The sequence below is a fragment of the Salvelinus alpinus genome, chromosome 4 (genome assembly GCF_045679555.1).
Source record: "Salvelinus alpinus chromosome 4, SLU_Salpinus.1, whole genome shotgun sequence".
NCBI classification, from domain to species: domain Eukaryota; kingdom Metazoa; phylum Chordata; class Actinopteri; order Salmoniformes; family Salmonidae; genus Salvelinus; species Salvelinus alpinus.
This window is the reverse complement of record NC_092089.1, coordinates 53,041,214-53,062,312: the sequence shown is the minus strand read 5'-3', so window position 1 is coordinate 53,062,312 and position 21,099 is coordinate 53,041,214. Positions and strand designations below refer to the sequence as shown.

The window sequence follows — 21,099 nt, the reverse complement described above, 5'->3', positions numbered from 1 at the left end:
CAGTGTCGTATTGAGTAGGCCGAAATCGATTTAACGTACCAATGTCTCCTGAGAGATTAGATAAAATCAAAAGAAACCTGTGGAACGCCAACCCCTAAAGTTGTCAGCATGCTTCAGTTCGGCTAGCCGATCCAAACTAGCGTATTCGCATTCTCCCTTCAAAGACCTTCTTTTTTTTTTTTAAATACATAAATAGTACTGTTTGTCCATTTTGAGACGCCATAGCTAGTATACGATTCCTCAAAAAGGTCAGAATTAATCTAATATGACTCAAGAAATCGGTCATCCATTTTATGTTTTTGCCGAAAAGATCTTAGTCGCGCAATTTACATCAAACTAAGAGGTTTGGTGCAGTATTTTCCAATAATTAAATTTTGCATGAAAACAAGTCGTCTCTCTTTGAATGATAAAGACTTTATTGAAGAATCCCTACTGTTGACCAATCACAGACGAAGGGGCGTAGACTTGGCTTGACTCCAGCTGCCAAAACTAACGAAATGTTGTCATAATATATGCACAAACTCGAAAGCATGCGGACGCCTTAACAGACTAAACCACAGTAACCTAAATGTTGCATTGTTGTTGATTTTTCTTAAATTAATATCCTTTTTTTAAATCATGCATTACGTAATTCAGAATCAAATCGTATGACATGTGAAGAAATTAAATCAACTTGAATTTGATCTAAATCACAAACACCCATAACAGCTCAGCTACACATGAAAACAAGTGTGTTTTCATGACCCGTTCCGTATAGACCTGGTCGGATCCAGACACGGTCTGATCCGAGTGATGGAAGCAGCAGAAAAGTCATTTTTAAGCTACTTGATTAACCGGAGCTTATAAAGCGCAAGAGAAGTGCAGCTCTAGCAGGCGGGGAAGGGCCATACTGTGAGTGAGTGACACGGGGAGCTGGGAGGGAGAGACAAGAGACAGCAACCAACCAACCAACAAGCCGACTCGCACTATAGTAGACTAATAGCTGCCATAGCTAGGTTATTTATCATCAAATATGATTACGTAGTACCTGTCTTGACGTTAGCTAGTGTTAGCAATTTGTTATTCTTTAATAACACAGACTCCAAAGCAAATCAGGGGGAGGAAGATAGGTTTATTCGAAGAGGACAAATCATACTGGGCGGTAGATGGTCATTCTCCCCTGTCCTCAGTGATGCTCTCTCCAGTGGTTCTTTCCAGTGATTCTCTCCAGTGGTTCGCTCCCCAGAAAAAGGGACAGCATGTAGTTTGATAACCCAGCCCTAGCCTGTGGTTGACCAACTAGAATTCCTTGCAATAAAACTAACCAATGGCCAAATAACAAGTATCCTATTTCAGAAGACATATTCCTCCCATGTCTAGACTTCTAAATAACAACAACTACATGAGGAATATTAAGCAGCACCCTACCGGTTGGCTCTTGGTCGTTGTAGCCTATCCTTCTCCTTTAACTTTTAATTCCGTCATTTTCATTCCATCTTCCTTTGATTAGGAGGTTCTATGACTGTAGCCTATTGCGGCTTTAATGACTTATGATTGCCTACAACAACAAGCTACACGCGCCACAATCCTCTCTCGTGAAAAGCAAGAGCAGCAGCATAAATTATACAATGTCTCTCTCGACTGCAGCAGTTGCGCTCGGATCGGTACGGGCCCTTTCGGGCACGTCAGTTAAAATGACACATACCCGAGACTTGTGACAATCATATCAGATCCGACCCAGACCCGTGTCATTATTTAGAATTCTGGATCCAGACCCGCTCTGGTCCCGGATCGGGTCTTGGGTATTTGGGTACAGGTGGATCTGTGAAAATCTCTACTTTGCATCAATCAACTCTAACACCAAAAGACGGATATGCGGCTACGTTAAGGGCAACACTCTAAAAGACGAAGCAATACCAGTAATCAAATCGTCATGCAAATGAGAGATGAGGCCATGGGTTTAGAGGCATCTGTGTTAATTGTGTGCGTGTGTGTGTGTTAATTAAATAATTATGGAAGGCCAAGCATTACATAGCACCACATAATTCACCCAGACATCTTAATCTTGGCTGTGAAACAAAATCCCAACTACTGCAATCAGTGAAAGGACACCACGAACGTCACCTCTGTAAACAACCGCGTATCAAAAGCTTTACGCCACACTATCTGTTCACCGGCAACACGAGGCTAATTAAAGCTAATCATAGCTTTGGTGCACCACTGTGCATTCAATCTAAAACAGGGGTATTCAACTACTATTTCAAAAGGTCTGGGCTTCCTAGGTGGCAAAGGTCCGGATGGATATTTATCAGCGTAGTAATAAACCCCCACCTCGCAACCCATACGACCCGAAACTGTTCAAACTGTTCACACACTTCGTTTGCATAGAGAAAATATTTGAATTTTAAAATCGTATTTGCTGCAATTTTACACCCTTTGCCATGGGGCGGCGAGAAAATGTTTCAGTTTTAAAGCTAATTTAAAAGTAATTCTACACCTTTTGCCATGTCTTGTGTGTTCATAGGAGTGACTCAACAAAAGAAAAAAAGAAAAATTGGGCCCCCCAGGAGATCGAGGCCTCTAGGAACGTAATCTGGCCATGATAACTACAGGACTTTGATAACTGGTTAGCCTAACTGACCTATCTAGCTAGCTAACATGGGCTAGTAGTTGATCAACTGGATATTTCTGACAGGTTATACAGTGCTTTCACTGTATTCCCTTGACTTATTCCACATTTTGTTGTGTTACAGGCTGAATTCAAAATTGATTAAATATATTTTTTTCTTCCCCTCACCATCTACACACGATATCCCATACTTTTTGCACATTTATTAAAAATAAAATACAAACATATCTAATTAACATAAGTATTCACACACCTGAGTCACTACACGTTAGTCACCTTAGGCAGCGTTTACAGCTGTGAGTCTTTCTGGGTGAGTCTCTAAGTTTTGCACACCTGAATTGTACAATATTTGTATTCTATATGTATTATTTTAAAATTCTTCAAGCGCTGTCAAGTTGGTTGTTGATCATTGCTAGACATTTTCAAATCTTGCCATAGATTTTCAAGCCCATTTAAGTCAAAACTGTAACTAGGCCACTCAGGAACATTCAATGTCGTCTTGGTAAGCAACTCCAGTGTAGATATGACATTGTGTTTTCGGTGACTGTTGGAAAGCTGACTAAACCAGGCTTTCCTCTAGGAAATGTTGCCTGTGCTTAGATCTATTCAGTTTCTTTTTATCCTAGAAAAACAAACTCCCTAGTCCGATGACAATCTATTCCGTTTCTTTTTATCCTAAAAAAACAAACGCCCTAGTCCGATGACAATCTATTCCGTTTCTTTTTATCCTAAAAAAACAAACTCCCTAGTCCGATGACAAGCATACCCATAACATGATGCAGCCACCACCATGCTTGAAAATTTGAAGAGTGGTACTAAGTGATGTGTTGTGTTGGATTTTCCCAAACATAAAGCTTTGTATTCAGGACATAAAGTTAATTTCTTTGCCACATTTCTTGCAGTTTTACTTTAGTGCCTTATACAGGATTTGTGTATTCTGTACAGGCTTCCTTCTTTTCACTCTGTAATTTAGGTTAATATTGTGGAGTAACTACAATGTTGATCCATCCTCAGTTTTCTCCTATCACAGCCATTAAACTCTGTAACTGTTTTAGTCAACTATTGGCCTTATGGTGAAAACCCTGAGCAGTATCCTTCCTCTCCTGCATCTGAGTTAGGAAGGATCCTGGATGACTGTGTGATAACGCTCTCGGTAGCCGATGTGAGCAAGACCTTTAAACAGGTCAACATTCACAAAGCTGCGGGGCCAGACGGATTACCAGGACGTGTTCTCAAAACATGAGCGGACCAACTGGCAAGTGTCTTGATTGACATTTTCAACCTCTCCCAGACCGAGTCTGTAAAACCTATTTGTTTCAAGAGGACCACCAAAGTCCCTGTGTCCAAAGAAGCAAAGGTAAATGATTACCGCCCCGTAGCACTCACGTCGGTAGCCATGAAGTGCTTTGAAAGGCTGGTCATGGCTCACATCAACAGCATTATCCCGGAAACCCTAGACCCACGCCAATTCCCATAATGCCCCAACAGATCCACAGATGTCGCAATCTCAATCGCACTCCACACTGCCCTTTCCCACCTGGATAAAAGGAACAACTATGTGAGAATACTGTTCATTGACTAGAGCTCAGAGTTCAACACCATAGTGCCCATGACGCTCATCACTAAGCTAAGGACCCTGGGACTAAACACCTCCCTCTGCAACTGGCTCCTCACTTCCTGCCGGGCCACCTCCAGGTGGTAAGGGTAGGCAACAACACGTCTGCCACGCTAATCCTCAAAAATGGTGCCCCTCAGGGGTATGTACTCAGTCCCCTCCTGTACCTCTCCCTCAACTTGAGCAAGACAAAGTAGCTGATTGTGTACTATAGGCTGGCCGAACAGGCCCCCATTAACATCGATGGGGCTGTAGAGAAGCGTGTCAAGAGTTTCAAGTCCCTTGGTGTCCACATCACCAACGAACTATAATGGTCCAAACACAGCAAGACAGTCGTGAAGAGGGCACGACAAAACCTACTCCCCCTTAGGAGTGAAAAGATCTGGCATGGGTCCCCAGATCCTCAAAAAGTTCTACAGCTGCACCATCGAGAGCATCCAGAAAAGTTGCATCACTGTCTGGTATGGCAACTGCTCGGCATCTGACCTTAAGGAGCTACAGAGGGTAATGTGTACGGACCAGTACATCACTGTGGCCAAGCTTCCTGCCATCCAGGACCTACATACAGTTGATGTCGGAAGTTTACATACACTTAGGTTGGAGTCATTAAAACTTGTTTTCAACCACTCCACAAATGTCTTGTTAACAAACTATAGTTTTGGCAAGTTGGTTAGGACATCTACTTTGTGCATGACACAAGTCCTTTTTTCCAACAATTGTTTACAGACAGATTATTTCACTTATAATTCACTGTATCACAATTCCAGTGTGTCAGAAGTTCACATACACTAAGTTGACTGTGCCTTTAAACAGCTTGGAAAATTCCAGAAAATGTCATGGCTTTAGAAGCTTCTGATAGGCTAATTGACGTCATTTGAGTCAATCGGAGGTGTACCTGTGGATGTATTTCAAGGCCTACCTTCAAACTCAGTGTCTCTTTGCTTGACATCATGGGAAAATCAAAAGAAATCAGCCAAGACCTCAGAGAAAAAATTGGAGACCTCCACAATTGGAGACCTCCACAGCAATTTCCAAATGCCTGAAGGTACCACGTTCATCTGTACAAACAATAGTACGCAAGTATAAACACCATGGGACCACGCAGCCGTCATACCGCTCAGGAAGGAGACACGTTCTGTCTCCTAGAGATTAAAGTAATTTGGTGCGAAAAGTGCAAATCAATCCCAGAACAGCAGGAAAGGACCTTGTGAAGATGCTGGAGGAAACAGGTACAAAAGTATCTATATCCACAGTAAAACGAGTCCTATATCGACATAACCTGAAAGGCTACTCAGCAAGGAAGTAGCCACTGCTCCAAAATAGCCATAAAAAAGCCAGACTACGGTTTGCAACTGCACATGGGGACAAAGATCGTACTTTTTGAATAAATGTCCTCTGGGCTGATGAAACAAAAATATAACTGTTTGGCTATAATGACCATTGTTATGTTTGGAGGAAAAGGGGGGAGGCTTGCAAGCCGAAGAACACCATCCCAACCGTGAAACACGGGAGTGGCAGCATCATGTTGTGGGGGTGCTTTGCTGCAGGAGGGACTGGTGCACTTCACAAAATAGATGGCATCATGAGGAGGAAAATTATGTGGATATATTGAAGCAACATCTCAAGACATCAATCAGGAAGTTAAAGCTTGGTCGCAAATGGGTCGTCCAAATGGACAATGACCCCAAGCATACTTCCAAATTTGTGGCAAAATGGCTTAAGGACAACAAAGTCAAGGTATTGGAGTGGCCATCACAAAACCCTGACCTCAATCCTATAGAAAATTTGTGGGCACTACTGAAAAAGTGTGCGAGCAAGGAGGCCTACAAACCTAACTCAGTTACACCAGCTCTGTCAGAAGTAAGGGGCCAAAATTCACCCAACTTATTGTGGGAAGCTTGTGGAAGGCTACCCGAAACGTTTAACCCAAGTAAAACTATTTAAAGGCAATGCTACCAAATACTAATTGAGTCTATGTAAACTTCTGACCCACTGGGAATGTGATGAAATAAATCATTCTCTCTACTATTATTCTGACATTTCACATTCTTAAAATAAAGTGGTGATCCTAACTGACCTAAGACAGGGAATTTTTACTAGGATTAAACTGAGTTTAAATGTATTTGGCTAAGGTGTATGTAAACTTCCGACTTCAACTGTAATAGGCGGTGTCAGAGGAAAGCCCATGAAATTGTCAGAGACTCCAGTCACCCAAGTCATAGACTGTTTTTTCTGCTACCGCATGGCAAGCGGTACAAGTGCGTCAAGTCTAGCACCAAAAGGCTCCTTAAAAGCTTCTACCCCCAAGCCATAAGACTGCTAATCAATTCGTCAAATGGCCACCAGACTATTTACATTGACACCCCCCCCCCCCTTCCCCTCCATTTGTTTTGTACACTGCTGCTACTCACTGTTTATTATCTATGCATAGTCACTTCACCCCTACATGTACAAATTACCTCAACTAACCTGTACCCCCGCACACTGACACAGTATCGGTACCCCCTGTATATAGCCTTGCTATTGTTATTTTATTCTGTTACTTTTTATTATTTTTTACTTTAGTTTATTTGGTAAATATTTTCTTAACTCTTCTTGAACTGCACTGTTGGTTAAGGGCTTGTAAGTAATCATTTCCCGGTAAGGTCTACACTTGTTGTATTCAGCGCATATGACAAATAAAGTTTGATTTGATCCCTTTATCTTTGGAGTGACTGGGTGTATTGACACACCATCCAACATGTAATTAATAACTTCAACATGCTCAAAGGGTTATATAATCAAATGTTTTCTGTTTTTACCCATCGACCAATACGTGCCCTTCTTGCAAGGCATTGAAAAACTTCCCTGGTCTTTGTGGCTGAATCTGTTTTTGATATTCACTGCTCGACTAAGAGCAGGGCTGTTGCGGTGACCGTATTATCTCCACACCGGTGGTCACGAGTCATGAAGGCAGTCAAATCCCACATAACCATTTAGTCACGGTAATTAGGCTTCTCCAAGCTCTGATGCTGCTGATGGTTATTAGCAGCCTGCCAAACTTGCTAACTGAATGGTACTCAGCACTCTATTGTCCATCTAATCACTCTGACATCAATGCAAATGTAATCGACAACCTAAGCAAACACTTCATGAGAGCCCACGAGCTCATGTTGCGCAACAGTTCTGTAGGCTATGCAATTGCGTGAGAAAACGTGTGTGATGGCCTATACTAAAAGAGGAGGATCCCATCAGCTTTCTATAGGCTAGGCCTACTATTTATTTATAAACTTTCCTAATATTAAGCAAATGTTAAGCACATTGCTTATCTTTACAACAGGAGTATGTATAGCCTACCTGGCTGGCATGAAAATGAACCACAAGAAAATCATCCTCCATTCGTTATTTAAGTGTAGAGATATTTTTTCATGATAATGGTCCATTCTAAATCAAATTTCACACACATTATTTAGTATATGTAAATACAAGATTAAATCAAGAATAGTCTGATGTGTGCCAATATTAGCATATCACATGTGAATTATATATTATCACTTGTGAATGATGCCCCAGCGTAAGGCAAGAAACAATGCCTTTTTTTGCTATTTTTTCTAATCAAAATCGCACACCTCATGTAGCCTAGCCCATGGGCCTATATGTTTTGATAAGGTTTGTATCACAACTAAAGTGGCCAAATAACTTCTTAAAATTAAGCACATTAATATGCTTCACAATTTGATAATGGTGTTGTCCCCACTAATGGAAGATTTGTGCATATAGCCTATAACTGCATGCGTATTCCTGCGCTTATAATGTGAAGAAATGGCCAAAAGTTTATCAACATTTTAAGCTAAACGTTCTGATCTGTTGCATGAGCCTTATTGAGTAAAACAGTTTTTTTATGCTAGTGGTTGTATTAATTTGGGATCTATTATGTCCCACAACTGTCCCAGACTATGTATGGAATATATACTTCTCGCACAGAATAGGTCAACTTGTCTTATAGGGGATAGTAGATTGACATAGGCTAGTGCTTTTGCTGTTCGTTAGGTCTACTCATCTTGTTGACAGACAAAAAGCACAGTACCAGTCAAACGTTTGGACACACCTACTCATTCCAGGGTTTTTCTTAATTTTTTACTATTTTCTACATTGAGAAACTATGGAACTATGAAATAACACATGGAATCATGTAGTAACCAAAAAATGTGATTGCACATTATTGGCACTCTCTCAACCAGCTTCATGCATTGTAAAAATTAATTTGTGGAATTTCTTTCCCTCTTAATGTGTTTGATCAGTTGTGTTGTGACAAGGTAGGGGTGGTATACAGAATATAGCCTTATTTGATGAAAGACCAAGTCCATATTATGGCAAAAACAGCTCAAATAAGCAAAGAGAAACGACAGTCCATCATTCCTTTAAGAAATGAAGGTCAGTCAATCCGGAAAATTTGAACGTTTCTTAAAGTGAAGTCGCAAAAACCATCCAGCGCTATGATGAAACTGGCTATCATGAGGACCGCCACAGGAAAGAAAGACCCAGAGTTACCTCTGCTGCAGAGAATAAGTTCATTGAAGTTACCAGCCCAAATAAAGAAATTGCAGCCCAAATAAATGCTTCACAGAGTTCAAGTAACAGACACATCTCAACATCAACTGTTCGAATATCAACTGGTCGAATTGGTGCAAAGATACCACTATTAAAGGACATCAATAGGAGGAAGAGACTTGCTTGGGCCAAGAAATACAATCAATGGACATTAAACAATTGGAAATATGTCCTTTGGTCTTACGAGTACAAATTAGAGATTTTTGGTTCCAACCCCCGTGTCGTTGTGAGACGCAGAGTAGGTGAACGGATGATCTCCGCATGTGTGGTTCCCACCGTGAAGCATGAAGGAGGTGATGTGGGGGTGTTTTGCAGGTGACAATGTTGGTGATTTATTTAAAAATCACGGCAGACTTAACCAGCATGGCTACCAGAGCATTCTGCAGCGATACGCCATCCCATCTGGTTTGCGCTTAGTGGGACTATCATTTGTTTTTCAAGAGGACAATGACCCAACACACCTCCAGGCTGTGTAAGGGCTATTTGACCAAGAAGGAGAGTGATGGAGTGCTGCATCAGATGACTTGGCCTCCACAATCACCCGACCTCAATCTAATTGAGATGGTTTGGGAAAAGTTGGACCGCAGAGTGAAGGAAAAGCTGCCAACAAGTGCTCAGCATATATGGGAACTGCTTCAAGACTGTTGTAAAAGCATTCCAGGTGAAGCTGGTTGAGAGAATGCCAAATGTGTGCAAAGCTGTCATCAAGGCAAAGTGTGGCTACTTTGAAGAAGCTAAAATCTATTTTGATTTGTTTAACACTTTTTTGGTTACTACATGATTCCATGTGTTATTTCATAGTGTTGATGTCTTCACTATTATTATACAATGTTGAAAATAGTAAAAACTAAAGAAACACCCTTGAATGTGTCCAAACTTTTGACTGGTACTGTAAATGTGGACAGTTCTTCTACTATCTTCAATATGCACCTCAAGATTGGATAAGGACGTGCGCAGTTGCATTCCCGATGTGTCGGTCTTCACTTGTAGCCTGTGAGAAAGACCCGATTCACGTGATGGAGAGCCGTGTGAGTGAGAGGTGATTCGGAGCAGGCAGCACTCAGGGAGAAGGGCCGCAAAAGGCATCGATTATTTTAGGGTGAATTATGGCCACACAAAGACATTATCAAGTGCTTCTCAAATTTTGAATGAGAAACTGATGTAGTGTGTACGGCCTGCGCAAAAAAACAAAGCAGAGCTCATTCCTTTCAAGCTACTTTTTTCAAATCATCATTAGTCGCATCATGCAGCCTTACAATGTATTAAACATCAACACATATAGCCCAACATTTGTAGAACAACTAAAGAACAACTAAATTAATAACTCTAAATTAAGTATATAGGAGTACCTACAGTATCTCTTTGTTAACTGCTCAACACAGAATAGCTATTTTATTCAGCTTTGTTTAATTGGATTCTTCACACTCTAAAATAACGCCAAAGAATTCAAAGCAAATCTTGTCTGCTAAATTAACTAGTGTAGCCCACAGCCACATGGCATAGCCAGATCAGGATCTAACATAAGGACAACTCAAAGTATGCCGTTCTGTTCTTCTGAAATAGACTACATTTTCTTCATATCATGTTTCTTTAGACCTGTCTAAAATAAATAATGTATTTATTGTGAAGGTGTAGGCTATATTACATGGATTTCTTAGACTTTTTAAAATATAGATGTTCAAAAGGTCTGCATCAGTAGGCTGTGTGGAAGCCAGGAGATGCTGAATGTGTTTATGTTAATTTACGGCCAATTACCGTGAGACCGACAGTTATTTGTTTGACAATCACCGGATGGCGAAATTTCATCACCTCCACAGCCCTAACTAAGAGACCTGATAATTGTATGTGTGGGGTACAGAGATGAGGTAGTCATTCAAAAAGCATGTCAAACACTATTAATGCACACAGAGTGAGTCCATGCAACTTATTATGTAACATTTTTACTTGAACTTATTTAGGCTTTCCATAACAAAGGGGTTGAATAGTTATTGAATAAAGACATTTCAGCTTTTAATGAATGTATAAACATCTCTAAAAACATCATTCTACTTTGATATTATGGGATATATTGTTTGTAGGCCAGTGAAACAAAATCGCAATTTAATCCATTTTAAATTTAGGCTGTGTCAAGAGGTGTAAATATTTTCTGAAGGCACCGTAATTAAACACAAAAAACCAAGAGGACAAATTAATAAAAGAAAATAGGACTTTTTTCAATAACTTAAATCAAGTTAAATCGTCAAAACCAGATTATGACACCAACGTTAATCATAATAAATCTTGATGACCATTATGGAGTGATATAGATGCCAACCCGGAACTAAATGTGCATCTATGAATACAATCAAAATATCACTCCATAATAACAACGCCATAATATCGCTCACCTGTATGTAGGCGCATGTGGACCTTCCTGCTGCCCGACGTGGAGAAGCACTTCATGCAGCACTGGCACTCGAAGGCCTTGATGCCTGTGTGCGTCTTCATGTGGGCAGTAAGGGTGCTCTTGACGGCAAAGGCGCGAAAGCACTGCTTGCACTTGAAGGGCTTCTCGTGTGTGTGGATGCGGATGTGGCGCACCAGGTCGCTGGGCTTCTTGAACTCCTTGCTGCAGTAAGGGCAGCTGTGCCACCGCACGCCGTTCTCCTCCCTGATGGAGCCTAGGGGAAGGGGGGACAGAAAGAGGTGACACGGGTTGTGTTCTATTAGGCACCAAATGGAAGAAAACAGACTGAAACAGGGAGAGACTGCCTGGACCTGTCCAATAACAAACATTCATTTTCGTGTTACGTTTCAAAACATTTTGTTATAGGGTGCCCTAATGGATGCGACACTGGTCCCACATGAGATGAGCAGGCACAGAGCTGAGACCAAATACACTTAAATTCAGGGAATCAATTGAAACTCCCGATATATAGTGAATTTGGAAAGTATTCAGACCCCTTGACTTTTCCACATTTTGTTATGTTGCAGCCTTATTCAACAATGATTTAAATTGTTGGTACCCCATAATGACAAAGCAAATGTAACAAACATTCATTTTCGTGTTACGTTTCAAAACATTTTGTTATAGGGTGCCCTAATGGATGCGACACTGGTCCCACATGAGATGAGCAGGCACAGAGCTGAGACCAAATACACTTAAATTCAGGGAATCAATTGAAACTCCCGATATATAGTGAATTTGGAAAGTATTCAGACCCCTTGACTTTTCCACATTTTGTTATGTTGCAGCCTTATTCAACAATGATTTAAATTGTTGGTACCCCATAATGACAAAGCAAATGTTTGCAAATTTATAAAAAATGTAAAACTGAAATATCACATTTACTTAAGTATTTAGACCCTTTACTCCGTTCTTTGCTGAAGCACATTTGGCAGCAATTACAGCCTTGAGTCTTCTTGGGTATGACGCTACAAGCTTGGCACACCTGTTTTTTGGGGAGGTTCTCCCAATCTTCTCTGCAGATCGTCTCAAGCTCTGTCAGGTTGGATGGGGAGCGTCGTTGCACAGCTTTTTTCAGGTGCCTCCAGAGATGTTAGATTGGGTTCAAGTCCGGCTGGGCCACTCAAGGACATTCAGAGACTTGTCCCGAAGCCACTTCTGCGCTGTCTTGACTGTGTGCTTAGGGTCGTTGTCCTGTTTGAAGGTGAACCTTCACCCCTGGTCCTGAGTGCTCTGGAGCAGGTTTTCATCAAGGATCTCTGTACTTTGCTCCGTTGATCTTTCCCTCGATCCTGACTAGATCCCTCATCTTTCCCTCGATACCGCAGGGATGGTTTCAGGTTTCCTTCAGATGTGACGTTTGGTATTCAGGCCAAGTAGTTCAATCATGGTTTCATCAGACCAGAGAATCTTGTTTCTCATGGTCTGAGAGTCGTTTAGGTGCCTTTTGGCAAACTAAGCGGGCTGTCATTTGCCTTTTAATGAGGAATGGCTTCCATCTGGCCACTCCACCACTAAGGCCTGATTGGTGGAGTGCTGCAGAGATTGTCCTTCTGGAAGGTTATCCCATCTCCACAGAGGAACTCTGTCAGAGTGACCATCAAGTTCTTGGTCACCTCCCTGACCAAGGCCCTTCTCCCCCGATTTCTCAGTCTGGCCAGGTGGCCAGCTCTAGGAAGACTCTTGGTGGTTCTAAACTTCTTCCATTTAAGAATGGAGGCCACTGTGTTCTTGGGGACCTTCAATGCTGTAGACATTTTTTGGTAGACCTTCCCCAGATCTGTGCCTCGACACAATCCTGTCTTTATGGACAATTCCTTTCGGCCTCATGGCTTGGTTTTTGCTCTGACATGCACTGTCAACTGTGGGACCTTATATAGATAGGTGTGTGCCTTTCCAAATCATGTCCAATCAATTTAATTTATCACAGGTGGACTCCAATCAAGTTGTAGAAACATCTCAAGGATGACCAACGGAAACAGGATGCACCTGAGCTCAATTTCGAGTCTACTAGCAAAGGGTCTGAATACATGTAAATAAGCTATTTCTGTTGTTTATTTTTAATACATTTGCAAAGACTTTTAAAAACCTTTTTTCGCTTTGTCATTATGGGGTATTGATAAGGAAAAACATTTATTTAACCCATTTTAGAATAAGGCTGTAATGTCACAAAATGTGGAAAAAGGGAAGGGGTCTGAATACTGTCAATGGACATTTAACGAGCAAGTAAATTGATGGAGTTGAAATGGAACTGAGAGAGGGTGACATACACAAGCACACATGGACATTATTTGGGGTATGCCCTACCTGGCATCTGTACAGGTTTTCTGAAGATACTTCTCTTCTCCTTCTTGGCGGTTTTGTCCTGGCCTGGTAACTTCTTACTGTCAGGTAGAGCCCCCTCGGCGGCATGGCTCTGAGTCTGTCTGGCCGCTCCGTTGGTCTGGGACTGAACCACGCTCAACCCACTGTTCTCCAGGGCTTGCTGTGTGGGTTCAGGGGTGACAGGGTTTAACAAAAACTGTGACTAATACTATGTATTAGTACATTTTCCCATCCATAGTATTGGGCAATACTGTGCTGTATGCCGAGCTAGGCTACATGACACTAGGGATTAACATCGGTAACCGGGATCCCGGGACTGTCCTGGGCCCACTCTTCAAGTTTCCCAAAAAAAGGGAAATCACAACACTTTCCCCCAATGTCGCACTAATGCAATTCCACGAAATACACAACATGCGCAGCAGCAGATTGGCAAAAAAATAGAATAGCACAATATACAAACAGGTTGTCGCATAGAATCCTTTAGCCTAGCGTATTTACTTCACACAAAGTCATCACAAATTCAAACACACGCATAATTGACACTGCCAGACTGCACACGAGACCCGAATGGAGTTCGCATCAGAAGCATAACTGAAATTTCGATCCCGGTCCGGCCCAAGCCTGGTGAGCTGAAGCCCAAGCCTGGTCTGACATTTAAATGAGCCAGAAACCGATTCCCATTCAAAACCAAGTTTAAAACCAAGATATGCCAGGGTTCTCACAAAATAAGATTGTCGCTGTGCCACTATTTAAAGATTTCACAGCAAGTGAAACTGACATTTAGTAACGACAGAGTAACTTTGATCGCCAATGACATTGTTGTGTATTGCAAAATCATGTTCCTCAATTAATTCAGCGCATTTCAGCAGTAGGCCTAGGTTATGTCGACACAGAGCACACACAGAGTGCACCCCGAGCAGGCTATAGCGTTGTCGAATAATACCAACTTTGTAAATTGCAGTCAAACAAAAGTCAATTGAGCAAAATTGCTAAACTTGCTAGATAACCTCCTACTAATGACAGAATATCTCCCATTTGGCTAAATCTAGTTGATGATTATACAGATCACAGATCAGCTCATGAATAACGGGGAGATGAAGAGGAAATTGTTTAAATATCAAGGTATCTTATATTTTTATCTATGTTTAAAGGTAAAATATCCATATCTACTCCCACCGTTTGTTGATCACACATTCTCTACCGAAGCTCTCATATGGGCAGCAACATGAGACAGCGCAGAGAAGTGGGTGAAATGTCATAGCGGTATTTTGACATGCATAGGCGAGATGTGCTTTGATAATCCAAACCCTGGATTACAGAATAAAGTTAGGATTTTTCATATGAGTCAGGAGTCAGGATTTTGGGTTTCAGTGGAATTGGGATGATAGGAAAATAGCCTAGGCTCTATATAAGACAACAGATACACTTGATTTAGGCTACATTATTTCATGCTAAATGTTTCTGATCAGTGAACGAATAAATTAGCTACCACTTCCACTTGTCCAGCCAGAGATCAATTAACCAAATATACAGACAGACAAACTAAATCACATTGATTGATTATGAGACAAGTCCCAGGCTTTTGGACGGGAGTAAGACAGGCTACTACGCAAGTGAAGAGAAAAATCCACTCGTATAACATGCTAGCAAAATGTTCTGATCAGCTAATATAATGAGCAAACTAGTATAAAGATGATCATTAGCACTCGTCTCAATTTAGTTAACATTTCCCCAGCTTAATTGTTACCAAATATCCAAATGGAGATTCAGTGAGAAAGAGAAGAATCCCCCACGCTTGTCTCAAAGCAGCGCGGTGTCCCAATCAAAACAGTGCTGAAATGATCACCTAGGTGACCACACACACACGACTATTGCTTTAAATGAGTATAAAGGTTGGATATGACTTCAGGAGTTTCAGTCCAAGCAAGAATTTGATACATACCTTCAATTGCATTAGCCTACTTTATTCTAATATTTTCATCATTCAGTTGATCATAACTAAGGTGAGTTTTCCTCTCACTGCGCTTTTTCTAGGCCCAATGGCTGTTTCCCCGTCTCCTCACTCCGCTGCCGTCCACCTCTGCCGCGTTGTTCTCAACACCAGTTTAAATCAATATAGCCTACTGTTTTCTAGAAATCGGTACCAGAAGTCATCACAAGAATAGTAGACTAAAATTAGTAGACTAAAATTCAGAGAAATTCTAACATTTTCCCAGTCCTCACTTGTAAAAAAGGCTATTTTAGGCTTAGGGGTTAAGTTTAAGGTTACAATTAGGGTTAAGGGTTAAGGTTAGGGTAAGGTTTAGGGAAAATAGGACTTTGAATTGGTCCCCAAAAAGTTCTCTCAAGTATAGTAAGACAGCTGTGTATGTGTATGTACATGTATGTGTGAGTGAGTGCGTTTGTGTGTCTGTGCTTGTACGCTTTTGCGCATGTGTATCTACGTGTAATTCCTGTGTTATGGTTCCCACCTGTAGGATGTCCTGGTTGATAGCCGTCTCCATGGTGATGGTCTGTTCTTGGGACTGTGACTGGGTCCCCTCCCCTGTCACCTGCTCTGACAGCTCTAGGAGCTGCTGGATCACGTCAGTCACCACCTCGCTGCCCTCTGACCCCGCCACACCCTGACCCGACTCCACCTCCTACGGGACAGCGAGGGAGGGTGTGAAGGTGGAGAGAATGGGAGGAGAAAAGGGAATACTGAGAATGGCAGAGGTGAGCTGATCTGAGCAGCGTAGAGCATTTTCAATCTTGTTTTGTTTTTTTGCAGTGCATCATAGATGAGCGAATTTTTTTTATGGAAGCTTAGTTCACCTAATTAATAGTCTACCTGAACACCTGATTTTCAAGGTTCCATTAACTTACAAAAACACAATGACATATTATGAAAATGAGAGGCTTTTTTATATTGAGCCCCACTCTGAAATAATTACATAAAAATCTGCATGTAGTGGTAGAGCTACAGGGAGGTTCCGGTGTGGGCGTGTGTGTCTGATCACTCAGCATCAAGCTAGCTGCAGCGCGAGGCAACAAACTGAATGCAGAGGTCAGAAACCGAATCAGGAGAAACTTCTAGAAGTTCACATCATCTGCATGCACTCACTCACCTGTGTGTTGGCCGATTCCTCTATGAGCAAGATGTGCATCTTGCTGATGTGGGCGTTGAGACTGCCCAGCTTTTTGAACACACAGCTACAGTCCATGCACGGGAACAGTGGTACTCCCGTAAGCTGAAGAGACACATAGGTAAAAACAACATAAAACGACCTAATACCATGTCATTATAATTTAATACCAACTAAGATTTACAGTACACCGAGTGTACAAAACATGAGGAACACCTCCCACTTTTGCCCTCAGAACAGCCACAATTCATTGGGGCATGGACTCTACAAGGTGTCGAAAGCATTTCACAGGGATGCTGGCCTATGTTGAATCCAATACTTCCCACAGTTGTGTCAAGTTGCCTGTATTTCCTTTGGGTGGGTTCTTGATACACACAGGAAACTGTGAAAATAACTGCAACGCTGCTGGGTTTGACACTCAAACCAGTGCGCCTGGCACCTATTACCATAACCCATTCAAAAGCCACTGAAGTCTTTTTTAATTGAACCTTTATTTAACTAGGCAAGTCAGTTAAGAACAAATTCTTATTTACAATGACGGCCTTGGATTAACTGCCTTGTTCAGGGGCAGAACGACATATTTTTACCTTGTCAGCTCTGGGATTCGATATAGCAACCTTTCTTGTTACTGGCCCAACGCTCTAACCACTAGGCTACCTGCCGCCCATTTTGTCCTGCCCATTCACCCTCTGAATGGCTGGCACACATACACAATCAATTGTCACAAGACTTAAAAATCCTTCTTTAACCCATCTCCTCCCCTTCATCTACAACGATTGAAGTGGATTTAACAAGTGACAATAAGGGATCATAGCCTTCACCTGGATTCACCTGGTCAGTCCATGCCATGGAAAGAGCAGGTGTTCCTAATGTTTTGTACAATCAGTGTATACATTATACATATTTTATCTTCAGCCAAGACAGATATTACAAATATCCATCTTCTGATATTTTAAAAAGGGCAATCTAATATAAGGCAGCGATTAGGATAGAGAACAATTTCATGCAAAAACGTTGGGGTAATCTAAAAACGGTTCCACTTCCCTGTCCATATTCCAGATGCTTCTGCTTATGAAATGTATTCCCACTCACATTTGACTTTAATATATTCATGAAGTCCGTTCATAAAGCCGAGGTCCTGACTGCCAGAGTATGTTGAGGGACACTCGTGAGAATCACATGCATTATTCAAAAACGTTGAACAGCTGCGGTTTGGGGCTTCGGGGGAGATTCAATCAGCCCCACTGCGTCATTGCCAGTTAGCACTGACGGACAAAATAAACGCTACGGACGCTCTTTAGACTCTCTTCCCCATTTGTTAAAAAAATTATAATAATTTGACGGGCTCCGTAAAAAATGTTTGGTTGATAAAACTATCACATGTATTTGTTGTGAGGGGTGTGGAAAATTGAAAAGCTAGCTGATTGAGTTGGCCACTCAATAAAAAGGACAAAGCCTCACATTTGCATGTCCTCATTTGCACAGATGTAAGTAATGATGACTAGCGGACACAAATACGATGAAAGTAGCACTCAGGTCCAGAAGAGCGTACAGCCAGTCACTCAAAACTTCTGCCTATAAACACCAACTCCTCGACTGCAATCATCACACAGAATTACCCAGAGACTGCTTTTCATTTAGGCTCATTATTTTCCCATGGAATGTCAAATATGTGAAAATATCACAGATGTGTGCAATGTTGCTACATCAGTAATAGAAGCTTCTGTTTCATAATAATGTTCTATTTTATTTCTGTATATCTAACTGATTAAAGACAAAGGGGGGGGGGGGGGTCAAAGGTCTGAAGAGACAAGACCCACCCCATATCAAATCCATTTCTTACCAATGACAATGTACGATTTTGTCTGTAATCAGAATGCATGCAGAGGCTTTTTTTTTAAATGAACAAGCTCTTTTGCAGATAGTGTAATAGAATGGAAGCCTTCTTTTCTGAGTGGTAAAGTCAGTCCCGAGAGCCTTAGACTCTACCCTAAGTGGTATAGACAGTGGGGTCCGAAATTATGGACACCCTTGATAAAGATCAGTGGTGGAAAAAGTACCCAATTATCATACTTGAGTAAAAGATAACTTAATAGAAAATGACTCAAGTAAAAGTGAAAGTTACTCAGTAAAATACAAATTGAGTAAATATCTAAAAAGTATTTGGTTTAAAATGTACTTAAGTATCAAAAGTAAATGTAATTGCTAAAATATACAGCACCAGTCAAAAGTTAGGACACACCTACTCATTCCAGGGTTTTCTTTATTTTTACTATTTTCTACATTGTAGTATAATAGTGAAGACATAACTTAACAAGACACACCTGTTAATTTAAATGCATTCCAGGTGACTACCTCATGAAGCTGGTTGAGAGAATGCCAACAGTGTGCAAAGCTGTCAAGGCAAAGGGTGGCTGTCAAGGCACACGATTCCATATGAGTTATTTCATAGTTTTGATGTCTTCACTATTATTCTACAATGTAAAACCCTAAAATGAGTAGGTGTGTCCAAACTTTTGAATGTATATACACATTACCTGTAGACACTAGCGGACAAATTTGGAGGATCAGACAGGTGAAAGTTATTTGGTGATAACAATAAGAATTACATCCAGTCTACTGATTAAAGACAAGGGCAACAGAGATGTGCCAGGTGATGTAGTTAGTTGGTTGTTTACCTCAGAGTGCACTCTCTGGACATGCGAGTGCAGGTTGCCCTTCTGCGAGAAGGAAGAGGGGCAAAAGATGCAGAGGTGGGGCTTCTCTCCCGTGTGCCTCACCATATGGGTCTGCAGCACCACTTTCTGGTTGAAGGCCTTGCTACAGTGGCTGCACTTGTACGGTCGCTCACCTGGGTGGGAAAGGAGAGAGGATAGGTGGGAGGATAGCTAAAAAAAATGTAAGAATGAACTTCATTGCCATTGAATTATACCGTGCAATTATACTGTGCATTATAGGGAAATGCACACTCTAGAATGCCATTCAAGCCAATCAGAAACAAGTATTCAACAATCCCATGGTGTAAAACTCAATATAAACTCGGTGGTTTGAGCCCTGAATTCTGATAGGCCGTATACCACAGGTATGGCAAAACATTTAGTTTTACTACTCTAATTACATTAGTAACCAGTTTATAATAGCAACAAGGGTCCTTGGGGGGGGGGTGATATATGGTCAATATATCATGGCTAAGGGCTGCACTCCACAGCCCTTAACCGTGGCCATATACCACACCTCCTCTGACCTTATTGCTTAAGTATACCTCGTTGGTATGGAGAGAAAGAGAGGGAGAGAATGGTAAAGAGATAACACACACTACTCAATACACCTGAGGGGGTAGAGATACACCTGAGGGGGTACAAAGGGAAAGGAGAGAGGACGGACACGCCAGTAAATAGACCCTCTCCCAGCACACGACACACTTTACTGGTTGAAGTTGAAGTGTTAATATAATGCAGTTGATTTGCGAGGACACAAACATTATATTAAGCAGGAAATTCATAAGAGCCTTAAATATCTAATTATAATCCAAAATTACTGTGAAATGCACTCATAAGCAACATGTAAATAGAGTCTCTTTTTTTGCTGGCATTCTATTAGAACTCCCCCTTATTCTGCCACCAACTTGCACACATCGCCCTCGTGTGGCAATGTTTGCAAACACAGAAAGGGGTCTATATCCCGCAGGAAAACCACTGCTTACATTTTAGTCCCGAGATGAGGAGGAGGATTATTTAAGATACTGTTTGAAGAGGTAGAGTTTCAGATGTTTTGGGAAGATGGGCAGGGACTTTGCTGTCCTGGCTTCAGGTGGGAAGCTGGTTCCACCATCGGGGTGCCAGGACAGAGAAGAGCTTGGACTGGGCTGTGTGGGAGCTGCCCTCCCATAGGGGTGAGAGGGCCAAGAGACCTGAGGTGGCAGAACAGAGTGCTCGGGTTGGAGTGTAGGGCTTGAGCATAGCCTGAAGGTAGGGAGGGGCAGTTCCTCTTGCTGTTCCGTAGGTAAGCACCATGGTCTTGTAGTGGATGCGAGCTTCGACTGGAAGCCAGTGGAGTGTGTGGAGGAGCAGGGTGACGTGAGAGCACTTGGGAAGGTTAAAACCAGGCGGGCTGTAGCATTCTGGATATGTTGCAGGGATTTGATGGCACAAGCGGAGGCCAGCCAACAGCGAGTTGAAGTAGTCCAGACGGGAGAGGACAGTGCCTGGATTAGGACCTGCGCCGCTTCCTGTGTAAAGAGCAGCTCCATCTTGTCTAAGTTGAGCTTGAGGTGGTGGGCCGACATCCAAGTTGAGATATCTGCCAGGCACGCAGAGATGTCCGTCACCTGGGTGTCAGAAATGGTGAAGGAGAAAAGTAGTTGAGTGTCATTCGTATAGCAATGATAGGA

The 21,099-nt window shown here is 41.8% G+C and overlaps 1 protein-coding gene across 1 annotated transcript in view; it reads right to left on the bottom strand.

Annotated features, from left to right (window-relative positions):
* Positions 1 to 21,099, bottom strand: part of LOC139573946 (zinc finger protein 236-like) — a 104,829-nt gene that overhangs the window by 66,318 nt on the left and 17,412 nt on the right. The window contains exons 6-10 of the mRNA XM_071397953.1: positions 19,388 to 19,560; positions 16,692 to 16,814; positions 16,056 to 16,226; positions 13,567 to 13,744; positions 11,201 to 11,473 (exon numbers count right to left, since the gene is read on the bottom strand). Coding sequence (XP_071254054.1) covers positions 11,201 to 11,473; positions 13,567 to 13,744; positions 16,056 to 16,226; positions 16,692 to 16,814; positions 19,388 to 19,560 — 918 coding nt within the window. The remainder of the gene's footprint in view (positions 1 to 11,200; positions 11,474 to 13,566; positions 13,745 to 16,055; positions 16,227 to 16,691; positions 16,815 to 19,387; positions 19,561 to 21,099) is intronic.